This window comes from Phacochoerus africanus, chromosome 10 (genome assembly GCF_016906955.1).
Source record: "Phacochoerus africanus isolate WHEZ1 chromosome 10, ROS_Pafr_v1, whole genome shotgun sequence".
NCBI classification, from domain to species: Eukaryota; Metazoa; Chordata; class Mammalia; order Artiodactyla; family Suidae; genus Phacochoerus; species Phacochoerus africanus.
The window spans coordinates 124,662,439-124,678,833 of record NC_062553.1 but is presented as its reverse complement, the minus strand read 5'-3'; the positions used below and the strand labels follow the sequence as shown (position 1 = coordinate 124,678,833).

The following is a 16,395-nucleotide window of genomic DNA, read 5'->3' as shown; positions in this document are numbered from 1 at the left end:
CAAGAAGTCACTGTCAACTGCAATGATAGGAAACTTTTCCCATATGTTTTCTTCTAAGAGTTTTAAATTTTAGTTCTTACATTTAGTTCTTTTGCTCCATCTTGAGTTAATTTTTGTATATGGTATAAATGAAGGGTGCAGCTCTCCTTTTTGCCTGTGGATATTCAGTTTTCCCAACACTGTTTGTTGAACAGACAGTCCTTTCCCCATTGAATGGTCTTGGTTATCTTGTTGATGCTTTGTGTATACTGTTGGAGCAAAGAAAAAAGAGGGCATTTAGTGCCTGGAAATAAGGGAAGGACCTAAGAGACAGAATCTTAGGGAGACACCAGAGACTTTCTAAATAAGTTAATTTCGGAGGTAATTCTGGAGCCATAAAGAGTATACAAAACAATGTTTGTGAAGTTGACAAGGAGTGAATGTTAAAAGTGGGGACAAAGATGAATGAGAGGCCCCTCACCCTAAGGAAATATAAAGCGTCTTGGGGAAGACAGTAGGCATCAGTATTTATAATGAATACCAGGTAAAATAAGGTCTGTGTCCTAGAAATGATACCAATAAAGGACTATGGCACTTTAGAAGAGGAAACATTACTTCTGAGAGAATCAGTTACTTCCTGGATATAGTCATCAAAATTTCCCTCTTGAAAGCAGCAAAAACCAACTATGATTAATTCACACAGAAAACAAAAATATTAAAAGAATATTTGCTCGTTCATTGATTCTCCAGGAGGAGATGAGAACCTGGTTTGGAGGAGACCTAGCCTAGAACAGCACATAAAATTCTACCCCGGCATTCATCTTGTCATAAGGACACCACCGTCACCACAGCTCAGCAGACACTCCAGCTTATCCCGCTGACATCATCAATGCGAGGTCCAGATGCTCCCCCCTAGACTTGGTGCTGCTGCTGTTTCCTCTAGGAAATGAACGTAGCTGCTAATGCTCTCAATAGCCCTGGTCGGGATAAATGCCTTGAGATTGATCTGAGCTTCCTGTAAAGTTTGGGAGAGGTGTACCTGATTTGGAAAGTTTCAGACATGTCGTCACGTCCTAGCTACGGGAGAGGTGAAGATAGTCTGTGACTCTTTTTTACCTTCGTTTTGGGAGAGTTCTTTCTCAAACAAATGGAAAATACCCAACACACAGGAAGTGAGAAGGGCTTAAACCCAGGTGGCTGCAAAGTGTGTTAGCATCCACAGGGCTGAGAGAAGCAGAATTTGAAGTGCTGGAGGAGTAATAGTAATATTTAGATGTGCACTGGCAGTTCCAAAAAAGATTTAGCCTAGTAGTCAAAGTGATGTTAGCTAAGTATGAGCATTACAAAAAAAAAAATTTGAGAGAAGAAATAATTGGGAAAGAATCATGATTTGCTCTGCTCATATGAATTTGAGAGGAAGAAACTTGGATGGAGAAACTCTCCTTATGAAATCCAAAGGAAGAGCTTCTAGAGAGTACCTAGTAAATTGTATTTGCGCTATTGACCTCTAAATGAATGAGGCGTTTAGAAAGGAAGTAGTGGCAGGGCCTCCTATTGCCTGGGGTGGAAAAGAATGAAGACTAAGAAAAAGTCGTTGGATTTCTTGACTTTTGAAAGAAGAACTTCATTAGAATGATGGGATAGAATCCAGAGGGCAAAAGGAAATTTCTAAGGAAAAAGTCATTGGGATAAGAATAAGGTGGCAGTAAGGGTCAGGTAGTTCAGGAAGAGAGAGAGAAGACTTGTCAAAGGAAGCGCTTTCAAAAAAAGATTTATTGAGCACCTACTTCATAGTCACTGCTTGAAGTGCTTATAGTATCTAGGCAAAATGGACAAAGATCAGTGCCCCTGGCGTACTTACATTTTAGAGGGGTGAGGGTAGCCAGATAGTTAAGAATAAATATAGTAAATTAATGATGTAGTGGTTAGAGGTGATAAGTCAGAGGAAAAAAAAGAGCAAAGAAAAATTTACTGGATTTGTTGACCTTTGAAAGAAGAATTTGACTAGAATGGTGGTTTTTGTATTAGCCAAGAAAGGTATTACAACTTTGTATATTTTCACTAGACTAATAGGGATTTTGTGTCTAAATACATCACTTTTTTTTTCTGTTTTCTTTATCAAAACACATTGATTTTTTTTTTTTAATTTATTGGAGTATAGTTGAATTACAAAGTTGTGGAGTTCCCATCGTGGCTCAGTGGAAACGAATCCAGCTAGTATCCACGAGGATCCAGGTTCGATCCTTGGCCTCGCCCATTGGTTAAGGATCTGGCGTTGCTGTGAGCTATGGTATAGGTCGCAGACACTGTTCAGATCTGACGTTGCTGTGGCATAGGCCAATGGCTACAGCTGTAATTCAACCCATAGCCTGGAACCCTCCATGTGCCATGGGTACGGTCCTAAAAAAGAGAAAAGAAAGTTACACAGTTGCGTTAGTTTCAGGTGTACAACAGAGTAAATCAGTTTACATATACACACACATACATACATAAACATATATACACACATAGATGTGTGTGTGTGTGTATATATATACGATCTCTTCCTTTTCAGTGGTTTTATCTGATACTGTGATCAGGAAAGCTCATCTTTTTACCTCCATAATTTAATAAGCATCTTCTGTTATTTCATGCACATGTAGCATTCTCTGAGTTTGCTGTAATGCTCTAGATAGAGCACAGAAGGAAAGGGTTTCACTTAGACCAAAGTCTGATTTCACTCTCCTGTGATGTACTGGGATTAAGATCTGTACATGGAGTTTCTTTTTATTTATTTTTTACAAACGAGTTGTTTAAACATTTCAAACCAACCTTCAATCTTGTGGGAATTTGCCGTATATGGGGCCTATTAGAAAAGTTTTAATGAAATTATCATAGAATGTTACTTCTCATAAAAGAATTCGAAACACTAAGCAGCTGTGCTTTATATCTGAGGACAGATGGAGAAAGATAAGGGAAATATATATGTATTTATGAAATACGGTGTATTTCAGGCATCCTCTTGGTATCAACCGTCTGTCATTAGGAAAATATTTCAATATGCACAGTTGACTTCTGGCTGGTAGGAGAGGTGAAAAAAGGTTTAGCATGTCCTGAATCCCAGCTGAAAATCATGGCATTATTACTTCTTTAATTTGAAAATATTTTTGCATGCACATAGATTTTAAGCTTCATCTTAAATAAAAAATTAGCTTTCTATAATCTTTATATTTCTTCTTGCATCAGTTTTTAAAGGGTGCTAAGAGCTAAATCAGCTAAGGAAAGTGGAAATCATATGCTTGCAGCACTATTGAGAAAAGTACTATGGAGAAACTACTGTATGATAAATAAAAACAAAAGTTTTCTCTGAAACAAATGTATCCCCGGGCTCACTTCCCGTCATGGAAAGAATCTCACTGGTATCCATGAGGACGCAGGTTCCATCGCTGGCCTCACTCAGTGGGTGAAGGATCTGCCCTGGCCGTTGAGTGGTGGTGTAGGTGGCAGACGTGGCTCAGATTTGGCATGGCTGTGGCGTAGGCCAGCAGCTACAGCTCCAGTTCGATCCCTAGCCTGGGAACTGCCATATGCCACGGGTGCTGCCCTAAAAAGACCAAAAAAAAAAAAGTATTCTCTTTTCTTTTAAGAACTTGTTCTCCTGTAATTTCTTATATACATATTAAGGTGTTTTCCAAACAATGGAAAACGAGTTTTTTAGGAGATGTGTCCCTGTATGCTGTGGGAACTTAAGCATGGACTCTTCAAATGTTTCAGGGCTCTGCTTTAACTCCTTTTATGTTTCTCCTATGTGGCAACTAAGATGCACTTTCCTTCTAAATTATATTCAGAGGGATTTATAAGGAACATAACATTTTATTGATATGATTTATATTTAAAATTTTAATTTTGTTAATATCTGTTCAGGTTAGATTTGCTTGAAATGAATGCACAGTTGACTCTAGAATGAAATGAGAGTGATAAGTAATCCTCTCTAAGAAATTGATTTTTGTATAAAACCGTGTTCAGATTTTTATAATGGCTAGTAAGTAATGCAGACAGGTACTAGAAGTCTGGATTTTATCCTCAGGGCTGCCTTAGCACTAATTTGATTTAAAAAAAAAAAAGAGATAAAATCCTTTGGAATAGAGCTTCAGGCAAGACAAGTTAGTAGTTTCTTGGGTTCATTATTTTCCTGGTGTGTAACTTAAATTCTGAGGAGCCCAGGGCCAAAGTGTTTTAAAAACAAACAAACAAACAGAACTAGGGTATTTCTGTTGTTAAACAACAACCCCCACCTTCTTCCTCACACCGTTCCTTGTAAGTGGGGCATCTCTGTAGCCTTCTCACGGTGTAAAGAAAACTGCCTCTTTTGTTAAAACACATTCGGACGCATCTGGGGGAGGAAAGACCTTGTTCCATGGTTCTGGTGACTTCATCCATCCATCCATTCATTCATCCACGTTTTCTTTCTCCTAAGTCTGCAGAGTTGTCTCAGTCTACTTCCTGAAGCACAGGCCAGCTCAAGGGAAAAAACTCTTTGCTCATTTTTGAGGTACCTTATGCTCCTTAGTTGCTTCCAGTGTAAAATGTGGCTACCTTAATACCCGCACTGACGGGCTGCTGGAAAGTTAAAAAGATAGATACAAGATACTGCTTTGAACAGTTTGGAGATACCTTAGAAATCTATACATAGAACTTGCATATGACCCCACAATCCCACTCTTGGGCATCTATCCGGATAAAACTCTACTTAAAAGAGACACATGCACCCACATGTTGATGGCAGCACTATTCACAATAGCCAGGACATGGAAACAACCCAAATGTCCATTGACAGATGATTGGATTCGGAAGAGGTGGTATATATACACAATGGAATACTACTCAGCCATAAAAAAGAATGACATAATGCCATTTGCAGCAACATGGATGGAACTAGAGAATCTCATCCTGAGTGAAATGAGCCAGAAAGACAAAGACAAATACCATATGATATCACTTATAACTGGAATCTAATGTCTAGCACAAATGAACATCTCAGAAAAGAAAATCATGGACTTGGAAAAAAGACTTGTGGCTGCCTGATGGGAGAGGAAGGGAGTGGGAGGGATTGGGAGCTTGGGCTTATCAGACACAATTTAGAACAGATTTACAAAGAGATCCTGCTGAGTAGCATGAGAACTTTGTCTAGATACTCATATTGCAACAGAACAAAGGGTGGGGGAAAAAAAAATGTAATGTATACATGTAAGGATAACTTGATCCCCTTGCTGTACAATGGGAAAATAAACTATATATATATATAGTTTAAAATGGTTATCAATATAATTTTTAAACAATGAATTAATATACATGCTGTGGAGGGGAATTGCATCTTTCATTGGGTCTGAAACATCGACTTCTAAATTCAGTGCTGTGGCTTTCAAAGTGTCTCTTGTCCTCCTCCTCTGATTTGACAGATTTGGGATTCTGGGTGTCTGACCCCTCTTCTCTGCAGCACTCAGAATTTCTGGCAGTCATGTTTCCTGAATGCATCTCACCAGCCCCCAGAGTCTCTGAGTCCTCCATCTACTGAATGGACTGTTTCTGCCCCAGTTATCTCTTGCAGAGCAAAAACATGTGGGTCCCTAGCTGGTGAAGGTACTGGTGCCTACGCAAAACCACTTCCAGATCTCCATTGCTCAGGAACACTCAGTATTATCATCTGTAAATGGGAATGATACTGCTTGCTGCACAAGGAGGCAGTGAGCATCAATGAGACAAAATATGTTAGTTACAGAGCCTGGTACCTAAATAGGAAAGCTCACTAAGTGGTATGTAGCATCATTAGAATCATCATCTGATGCTGTACCTAGGTATAGCCTACTTATCTTCTCTGGATTCCTTACTTTCCAGCTCTGGCCTGGGCATCTTCCTCCCATCCAATTTTAGTTTCTGGTCTGAGATAATCCTATTGACCGGGTGATGGATTTCTCTATAGTGAATATTTTAAAGAATAATCTCACAAGTTATTTATCACCTGGTTCCCTATCCCTAGGTTACAAGTGTGACCTTATTAACCTTTAGTTGAATCTCACTGAAACCAGGTAATAACCAGAATTATGCCTATATGGGGTTTAGGGCTCCTGGGGGCAGTCTGGAGGTTAGTTTTGTTTTTGTTTTATAACTCTAGAGCCTATCTCGGCAAATTCACTAAATGAATGTTCATCAGTAGTTTAATTGTGTAAGTTGCCTTTAATTCTCTTCTGCTCTTTCATGTGAATTGCTTTTTGTGTCTAGTCTTCTTATCTTGTATGCAGGCTGTACATATCCTTGTTTATTCATGGTCTAATGTGAACTTTAAAAAAGACCTCTGCAGTCTCTAGGTAAATGATGCTGTGTTTGATGTAAGCTAGCACTCTGTTAGAAAAGTCCATGAAGCATCTTGCTCTAATGGGTTTGGTTGTACCAAAGATCAAGTTATGCCCTCCAAGTACACAGTGTTATAACGTTTTGGGAGAAGAAAGTTCAGGGCTTACTTGTTCTCCTTCAAAATCCATTTCAAATCCCCGTAATGACTTGTCAGGCGTAGTGATGATAAAAGACCCACATTGAAAGCCTGTATCAGGAGATACTGTCAGGTCTGTTTCATAATATTGGGGCTCTTGGCTGTTAATTATGATCATGTTTGTATTAGGTGGAAAATGGTTTGTGCTATTGATTGGTGTTTAATTTACCTTAAGATATGTACAGAGTATTTCATAACAAATTACTACTTTTATAAATGCCTCTCAAAGGATACACTTTATGATAGTATAAAATTTCATATTTTTAGTTTTTGATGCATGTCCTTAATAAACAGTTATTTCAGAAAAATCAGACTGCCAAGGTCCTTGAAACATGGTGTGTAAGTAAAGTTTTGATATTTTAAAGCCGACGTGAAGTCTGGTTGTCTCCTTGTGTGTGTGAATTTTTTTGTTGCTAGTGGTAACTCGAGAGAATTTTTTTCAAAGAGTCCCCTTTTTCTAACAATGGTCTCCCCAAATATACTGTGGCATAGCTTTAAACTTGATTAAGTCTGTCTTGGACTCCCCCTTCCTCTCTCTGAGTAACTGGAAGAAAAGTTTGGCAGCCTCCATGCTGTGCACTTGATTGATGTCCAGAACATCTGAAGGACTTTTGTGTCCTGCCTGCTCTCCATGAGTGCATAATGTGTGAATACTTAAAGAAGGTCAGCCCTTATCACATGTAATCTAGGCCTGAAAGCAGATCAACAGTGACAGTCACATCCCGGACGTAAGAACACAAATCATCCTCCACATGCTGGAGACAAGTTGTGGGATATTTTTTTCGCTCCCTTTTTACCCCTTCCCACTCACGGGGGACCTTGGCAGAGCAATGAAAGCAGAGCAAAGACGTGCTCAGCATAATGTGTCACTCCTTGGAGGGAGGAAGGGATTGTTTATTTGTAATGATGTGATGGTCTTTCACTCTGCAGCTGAAGGGAGCTTTGGGTTGTTAATGACTAGTGATGTGGAATGCTGCAAATTAGAACGGGGCGGGGAGGCAGGAGGCAGCCTGAAAGCAGGCTGAAGCTGTGGGCTTTGTAAACGCCAGCGTCGGGAAGAAAAGTTTCTGGACACTGGAGTTCCCTTATTTATTTTCCCCACTGATAATGGAGTAACTTTTTGTATCTTTATGTGTGTAGCTGAAAATCAGAATGATGGCATGAATTAGCCAGTACAGTTCGGAGCACCCTTTTCTGTTTTCTGCACAACCAGTAAGAAAGTTTGAAAATGATTTTACTGCAAAACTCTGTGGCATAGAAGGGACCTAAAATATGAGAGCGTCTAATAGGAAGAAGGAAATGACTTGTTTTGTGCGCCTGTGTTTTGAATAGAAGGTTAGTTAAGAAGTAAGTGTTGCTCCAAACAATATCAGCAGAGATGTTCAAGGATTAAAATAACACTCACCTTTTGTTCTCATGGAGAATAATAAGCATACTGTAGCATTTTCTTTTATAAGAAGAAAACTATTCTTCATCTTAGCTCCAAAACTTTATTAGTTTCCTTTGCAATGTAATCGGCTGCAAGAAGTAGTTGCAGTCAATTCATGCAGCGGAAACTGAGCGAATGCCTCCTCTAGAAACTGAGGCATTGCTTCTGCGTATGCAGGATGAAACAAAATCACATCAGGAGCTATAATGTCCCCAGTGTCTCCCAGACTGCGTTTCCATCCCAACTTCCCTGCTCTCAAGGCATATCCAGGATCTCACGTTCTCTGCAAACACTGCTCTTTTTCTTACTCATAAATGTCTGTACTATCTGTTCTCTTTGCTTTGAGATTCCTTTGCCCTCCCTTCACCCAGTGAATTCCTACTTATCTTTGAAGACCTAGTTCAAATGCCTCTCCCCCGCAAGTCCCAAACCCACCCCCAGCCAGGATTAATCTTTGTTTATGCGCTGTACTTGCCATGTTCCCTCAGCAGAGCAGGCTGTTACTGTATTGCATTGTCACTATTTGATGATACGTTTTTCTTCATCCATTACTGGGTAGGCTTTGTCCTGAAGTACTGTCTTCTTAATGTTTTCATAGCCCATTCACTAGGCACAGGCCCCTACACTCAGTTTAAAAAACTGTGTTTATCCATAAAATCAGGAAATTTGGGGGACGCTCTGTGCAAAAATAAGTCACAAATTGAAATTGTTAAAAAGGTCTCATAATTTAAACCTATTTTGCGTACCTCTGCTTCAATTGCATGATTATTTAATAAATGAAGTAAAAATAAAATGATTAAATAAATACTTGCCTTTATGGATATAATAGGAATTTCTAAAACCTTGATTATCCTAAGATGTAGGTTCTGCCCTTGTTTTATGATCACATTATTTGTGACAGGAACAATCTGGCGAATGTGACATCAAAGAACAGTATTGTTTATAAGGGTTTTTTGTTTTTTGTTTTGTTTTTGTCAAGAGGCAGGAGAGTGATTAGTGAGAGTTGTCGGGAAAATGACCATTTTCTGATGTCCTCCTAAGTTTTGGGCACTGGAGTCCAGTAGTTTTTGTTCATTTACTTGTCTAATCCATGTAACAATTTTAACAGGTAATGAACAGACTATAGAACAGAGAGTGCAAATACTTTGCCCAAAGTTAAACAGACAATACAAATAGGCTCGCTTTCTGCTGCAACACAGACTCCATAAATCTGGAATGAGTAGGTCTCTAAGAATTCCACACATGATATATAGCGATGACATGTTGTATTCATATTGGTAGCGCTGGCTATAGTCTTTTTTCTTGCCCTTCTTTCATGTGCATGTATTCAAGCCGAGACCTTTCTTTTTAATACTCTCTCAGAGCTTTCTTTGAAGCCTCTTGGGGTGTGTACTTTAAGGTGAGTGGGCTAAAACATATGCAGACCTGGATTTTTTATTGCTAAGTCAGATTTCTGATCTACATTGTAAGATTTTTTTTTTCCCCAAGGTCTTTCGAGCGGGACGTGTCTGGAATCTGATTACACGTTTTATACATCTTCTTCATTGTAAGCATCCAGCATAGGTTAAACTGTAAGGGTGCAATAGACGGAGTTAATTGGGCACCTCTTGAATTTCTTAGTAGTATAAATGAAAGAAGGAAATAGATACTACCAAAACGTTTGACTGAGTGGAAACCTGTCCTCACACTTCTGATTTTCACTCTACTCACATAGTTGGAAGTGGAGGTTCAGAGACTCATCCTATGTTCTGAAATCCTAAACTTTTTGAAAAAAATCATTAAGCCCGTCCGGACTTGACAGCCTCTTGGTTATTTATATAATATAGAGCCTATACCTGCATTCAGAATCGTGCACAACGTGGTTCCACTCTGTCTAGCTTTCGCTGCAACCATTTTTACTAAGAGGAGTTGTCTGCTCCAGTAAGACTTTTCTCCTCATGCTGTTGCGAAAATGAAACATTTAATCTTGGTTCATATAATTTCCTCTCTTGTCTTCTCTTCTATCTCTGTGTTAGTTCAACTCATATTTCAGCATCCAGCCCTGCCTTCAATTTCTGGCTCAGTGTACTCCATCCTTCACTCTGATTTTCCATCTTTATTCCATTTAAAGACACTTCATCTTAAAATAGCTTATGTTTTTTACTTCGTTCTCTATTCCATCATACTCCTTTTTCGGTGACATTGTACACTTCTTGAGTGCATTTGCTTCAGCTAGCAGATAGTACAAAGTTAGACATAGGTGTTGATAGGGAATGTTTTGAACTGAATTAGGATTCTGGGGAGAGCGCGACTATTCGCCCCTTATGCTTTGACCCGTTTATGGATGCCCACATTGGGAACATGTGAGCGGTGGGAGCTGTCCCACACTTCAGCCTTTCATTCTTTGTCCTGGGGCTCAAGGCTAGGTTCCAAACTGGCGGTCGAACCATGTTGCGATGTGGCTCTAAGCCGATTTTAGAAGGTTTGAACAGGAGAATCCATTGCTTGATGGTCTACTTTTTACTCCTAGTTCCCCTCCGCCCTTGATGACTCTTCCTCGTTTTACTATGCCTCAGTCTCCGTCTTAGCTGAAAGGGATATGGATAAATGATACTGCAAGACTCCCTCACTTACCACCCTCAACTTAGAGTAAGTTGCATAGATTCTGTGAAATGCAAAATGCATAGTTTAAGCATAGGGTGATCTAGAATTTTCTGTGTCATTAAAAATACTGTGTTTCTTTTAAATTCCCCCTCACGAAACTGAACTGAGGGTGTTAGGTTGATAGTAGTATCTGTTAAATCCTAAAAGCAATCCCTGAGCCAGGGAGTAGATCTGAATGGCACCTAGCAGGGAAGTGCTGGGGGATGCCAGTGTGTATGTGGCGAGGTGGGGATGTCTCTTACAAATGAGAAGACAGCATAGATTTTTTTCCCCCAGAAAATAATTCTTAAAATTTTGAGTAAGTACATTCTGATGCTGTCTTAGATAGAACCAGTGAACTGTGTCTCTACTGTCAACATGCATAAATTCTTTATCATGCAAATGGATTGGTTTAATAACTATTTCTGTTTGTATCTGTCTATGGTGATAAGGTAGTTTCTTCACATATTGACAGTTCATTTACATTTCTTGCCATTTTATGATAGACTGTTTCCAGAGTAAAGGAAAGCAGCCTCTTAAAATGTTCTTTAGAATTAAAAAAAGGTCACTCAGAATACTATGGGAAATTGAAATATTACAAAGTGTTCAGAAGTTACACTGAGGCACTTTTAGAGTGAACATCTAAAAATTGAGTAACTTACCTTGGTTTTATTCACATAATAAAATTAGGTTCACAGGAGTCCCTTTTTCTTATCTAGGAAACTTCAAACTATAGTTATTTCAAGTTAATTCACTGGTGATTAGCTTAACTGAAATATTTTAACTTGAAATAAATAAGTTAGAGATGCCTTTTACATGTGACCCCTTTTAGTATCTGTGCACTTGACTCAAAGGCATGTGCCTTATTATTTACATGGTGACGTAGTGTGAGAAAACTGCCGTTAACATGACACTTTGTTGCGCTGCAATATTTTTTTCCTTTGATCAAAAAAATTATTTCTCCATATCTTTCTGTAATTCCCAAAGAGTTAGAATCCTTAGCAGAGAAGACAAACCTTAAAAGAAAGAAGCATTTGCATGATGGCAAAGGAAAGGGGTGTGGTGCTCTGGGCTCTGTCCGCAGCTGTCCGGGAGGTGTGGGGACTTTGGTGTGGCCAGTGCAGAGCACAGTCCCGCCTGTGCTGGCCCTTGTGTGGGCAGCTGGGTCAGGCTCCTTTCTTAAGAAAACAATCCGGCTCGGGGTCCTCCCGGCCCTTTGTTGTCCTCCCCACGAGGTGATCAGTTGAAGTCTCTGTGGTGACAGAACCAGTTTGTAACAGGCTTGTCTTTCACGGTCCCGTCCAGGGCTTGCTGGCAGGCTTGCCGGAAGTTCTGACAAGAGTGGCAGCAGCGGAGTCTCAGTGAAAGGAGGAAAGGCAAGAAGCAGGAGGCTTAAACAGGCGGGTCACATTGACTGCTCTCCTGCTGCAATGGGTTGGCTGGAAGAACTAAACTGGCAGCTTCACATTTCCTTGCTCATTCTTCTGTCTATGCACACGAGGGGTAAGAAGATCAGTGTCCCACAGTACAGTGCTGACAGGGGGCTCCTGTAATGTCTGGTTTTGTGGGTTTTATCACAGAAGGGAAAGTTCAGGGCAGAAGTTCAGTGGCTAAGCATTTCCAACTCCCATCCTCCAACTGCTCTGTAATTTTGCTACTTTATTATGGCAAAGCTTTCTAGATTGTGTGTTAGAGTAATTTTCAAAGGGATGCAAAGTTTGTTTGCTGTAGCCGTGAAGAATTAAATGCAGTCCAGTTGGGAACTTGAGTTATGAAGTTGACTGTCAGCATACTCTGACAGTTTAGATGTGAAGAATTTAAGAAAACAACAATTCTAATAAGCCTTGTTTTGATCATTTTAATTTGAATTCTGTTAGATTTTTATAGGTTAGCTAATTAACTTTGAAGTTCATTGTAATTTTAATATGCATGCTTTGAGTAAATCTCTAGTTTTATAACGGCAATAATTATAATTTGTCAGATGTTTATCCATATTGAAGAACAGGGGCTTGCTTAGTGATCATTTTGTTTAGAAGAATTATTCTTACATAGAATTGACTTAAAGGATAGCAATTTTTAAAAATTATTTTAAGGGAGTACTTGGAAAAGTAGGTGAACTAGTTTCAGGTTAGAAGACAGATAATGAACATGAAACAACCATCTGTGATTGTGATTTGCAACAAGGGAGTCACGAGGTTGGAAGTAAGGAAATAGCAGTTTTATAAAATTAATACAGGTGGCAGTGTGTGTATGCGATCATAATTCATTTACAGTTCAACCTCAAATACCTGGGAATGCATTTTATAGAACCATTTTCGCCACACCATTTATTTGAGAAGATGTATTACAAGTGGCATGTGTTTCAGTTGGCACTTGTAAGATCACGGTTTTCATAATCTCAGAGTATTCCATGACACTCTTTAAATACTCTTTTGTAGCTTTGCTCCATGGAAAAAATGCTTTTAATTTCTGGCATAGATAAGTGTTAACTCAAAGGCGTTTTTGTGTATTGATATGAAGGAACAGTGTGTACTTCATTTACCTGGTTTGCTAGTTTATTTTCCAAAAATTGATATTATTTGGTACCTTTTAGAAAAGATAGGAAGACCTCAGGGAAACTTTCCTAAGAATGTTCCAGGAAACTCAAAGTATAATATATGCGATTTCTCTATTCATTCTACTACTATTTCTTGATTTCCTGATGGTAATTTTTCATTGTCTTTTAGTATTTTCCTTTGAAACATATGAGTACCTGAATTAATTATTGAATTATGTCAAGCGAAAGTAAAGAGGCTATATGCTACAGACTAAATCTTTGAATCATACATGGTAGCATTAGAATACACCTTAGCGTTAGTATACACTTTAAAATAATATTGTGTAGTTGTCTTACTTTTCCAGTGAGAAGGTTGAAGCTCAGAGACATTTCCTACTTTTCTTCTAGGAAACAACCTTTTTAACCCCCTGTCCAGAGCCCATCCTATGAGTGTGTGTGTCTCTGCTGCTTTATTTCATAACATGTTGGTTAAGAGTATGAACGCTGGACCCGGAGTGCCAGAGTCTGAATCTCAGCTCTACCGTGTACTAGATATGTAAACTCAAATGAGGTATCTTATTGATGCCTTGATTTGCTCAAGTGTGAAATGGGCATTATAGTAATAATAATTAACCGTGGAATTGATAAAATTACTAAATGTATAGACGTAAAGCACTTAGAAGAGTAACTGGAGTATGGTATTTTCTGAGGTTTTGCTATTATTAATATCATTAGTAATTATGTTAATCTATGCAAAATAGGAGAAAACCAGTCTGGAAATGTAAATTGAAACACGATTTTGAAAGAATCCCATAGCTCATCTTAGTGCGGTCAACATACTGAATCCCAGTGCATGTTCCCAGCTTTATCATCAATGAATTTTTAACATTTTCTGAGTATCTCTTCCTATAAAAAAATGAGCTTCAAGTTTTGTTTTTTTGCCTGATGAAAACACAATGTGCTGTAGACAGGGACTATGAGTTCAAGCAGACTAAGCAACTGTGACTATTAAATATTCATTGACAACTTGCGGTACTTTATGATCAGTAATTCTGCATGTACTTTGATGAAATGATGATCACAAAGATAGTTAAATATGAAGCACAGACAACTGAAGTAGTCACGACTTCTTCTGTGAAGGACACAGCCAAGATTAATGTTCTGAGACCTTAAATACTTACTTACAGTACCTGTGTTACAAAATGACACCTTGAGACATTAGGGAGTGTGAGCTTCAGGCTAATGAAAATATTTAGTTGCTTGCATTTATGAAAACCTGAAAGTTCTATACAGAAGGAATATGTATGATATTATATTATAATTATATAATTATTACTATAATTCTACCTCAAATGGTACGAAGCTCTGCAAAATTACAGTAAGTGGAAAGGAGAACTCTTCACACTCAGAACAGAGTAGCTGAGGTGGCTTGTGGGTGGGGTGATTCATCAGCCTAAATCTTATCACTGCTTCAATCTTAAATGTTTTACTTGAGGAGAAACAGGTTTAGAAAAAAAAAGGAAGCAAGGGTACATCTTGGTAGGTTTTGAACTTGTGTGTTTTTTATCCTGGCACATTGTGATTGTTTCAGAAATGCATTTTTTAAAGGCTTGGGGTCATGAAATGTTTAATTGCCTTCTTCTAAAAGTGAGAATATGACCTGTAAGGGTGAAAATCTACAGTGTTCATTTCTTCTTAAAATGTGTTGCTTTAAAGATTGAGCTATTTGTAGTACCTTGCCCCTTTATTCTCAAAACACAGAGAATTACAGGCAATCATAGTGAATTCGGTGCAGTGTGTGAACTGTACGTTTTAAGGCAGCATTTTGGTCACTACCATTCTTCTTAAGTTCTGCCGAAGGAATTTAGTGAGGTTATAAAGGTGATAGATTGACAGACCTAAAAACTAAAGGACTCTTTCTGTTTGTTGTTCTAACACATTGGTGTCCCTCTTGACATGGATGGGCGGGCCTCACGTTAATGGCATTTTAAAAAAGGCGAGATTTTTATTTCGCTTCTTGGTAAATGTGTATGTGAAAATTTCCACGCGTGCCCCCCCTTTGTAAAATCATGCTAATAGATTATTAGAGCAATCAGATGAAAATACAAATTGGGCACCAACTTCTGTGGTTTAGGAGTAATTCTTCATCAGTAATTTAAGTTACAGGGGACTAAGAGGCAAGCTAGGAAGTAGATTTCGCCCTTTTTGGAATGCAGGAAAACCCCCAAACCCAGCGAACAAAACAGATCCCACAGCCCCTACAGTTTTCCCTAAGCCAGGTTTTACTTCCTGCTTCTTCACTGCCAGGTCGTATTCCACAGGTTTCCTGTTGTCCGGTTTGTGTTTGATCTGGTGGACACTAATTTAAAATGGTTTTAAATATCTCTGTTACTAAACGTTTTTAAGTAGAATGAAGGCAGATAGGAATTACAGTAGCAGGAAGATAACCAACATGGCTGTGAATGTGTAGTTTCAAAATTAAAAGGGTAGTATCGCTAGAGGGCATCAATTTTTGGTAGTATTTTTTAAGTGAAAAACGATCCTCGTTACCATATGGCAAAATAGAGTGAAAATCTGAACTGTTAGACCGACACAGCTGTTAAATGCATAACTGTGGTTCTGTGTTTAAAATGTTTGCTCCTACAGCTATTATGTGGCACTTCCAACAATTAATCTCAGGATCTTAATCGGCAGTAACTGCATGTTGTGGTGAGCTGCACAGATGCAAGATATTTGATCTCTTTGGTAATTTACCTGGGAGGAAAGTGGCTAAGTGATAGTTCGCAACTTGAATTCTTCAGAGTAGATTGGAGAGCAGAGGTTCAGACCACTGTTGAGTGCAAACTCAAAATTATTTTGTTTTTCCTTTTGTTTTAAGTTGCCGCCTTTAAGTATGTGGTGGTGGCGGCGACCATGTAACTTATCTGTGTATCTCAGTATCCGTGTGCAGGTAATTTTCATCTTTCAATTACAAATACCTGAAGACTTCTGGAAGAATACTAGTATTGGAAAAACCAGAATGATTCAAATATTGGGGGTTTTTTGAGTTTCGATTTTTGCTTTTTGGGTTTTTTTTTTTTTTTTGTCTATGCGAGCCATTTGAATCTTAAATACCATTTGCTGAACTTGTATTGACTTAGAACTGCCGAGAACAAGCTTGTGCGTATATTTTCCCCCTAACTTTTTAAAAGTGTATCTATTTTTAGAATTCATACAGGACCTTAGGCAAATCTCTAAGACAAAATACTGACAATTAAAATCAGCTGTCTATCAAGCCTTCTTAGACTATATTTTAGGTAGACC

General features: G+C 38.6%; 1 protein-coding gene across 2 annotated transcripts in view; it reads left to right on the top strand.

The window, feature by feature from the left end:
- The window catches only part of BMPR1B (bone morphogenetic protein receptor type 1B), a 224,090-nt gene that overhangs the window by 95,802 nt on the left and 111,893 nt on the right, over positions 1-16,395 (top strand). The window contains exon 1 of one of the 2 annotated variants that reach the window (XM_047799044.1): positions 11,850-12,059. The exons of the other annotated variant lie outside the window; for it this stretch is intronic. Coding sequence (XP_047655000.1) covers positions 11,987-12,059 — 73 coding nt within the window. The 5' untranslated portion in view covers positions 11,850-11,986. Of the gene's footprint in view, positions 1-11,849; positions 12,060-16,395 lie in introns of those variants that run through there. 2 annotated transcript variants of the gene reach the window in all.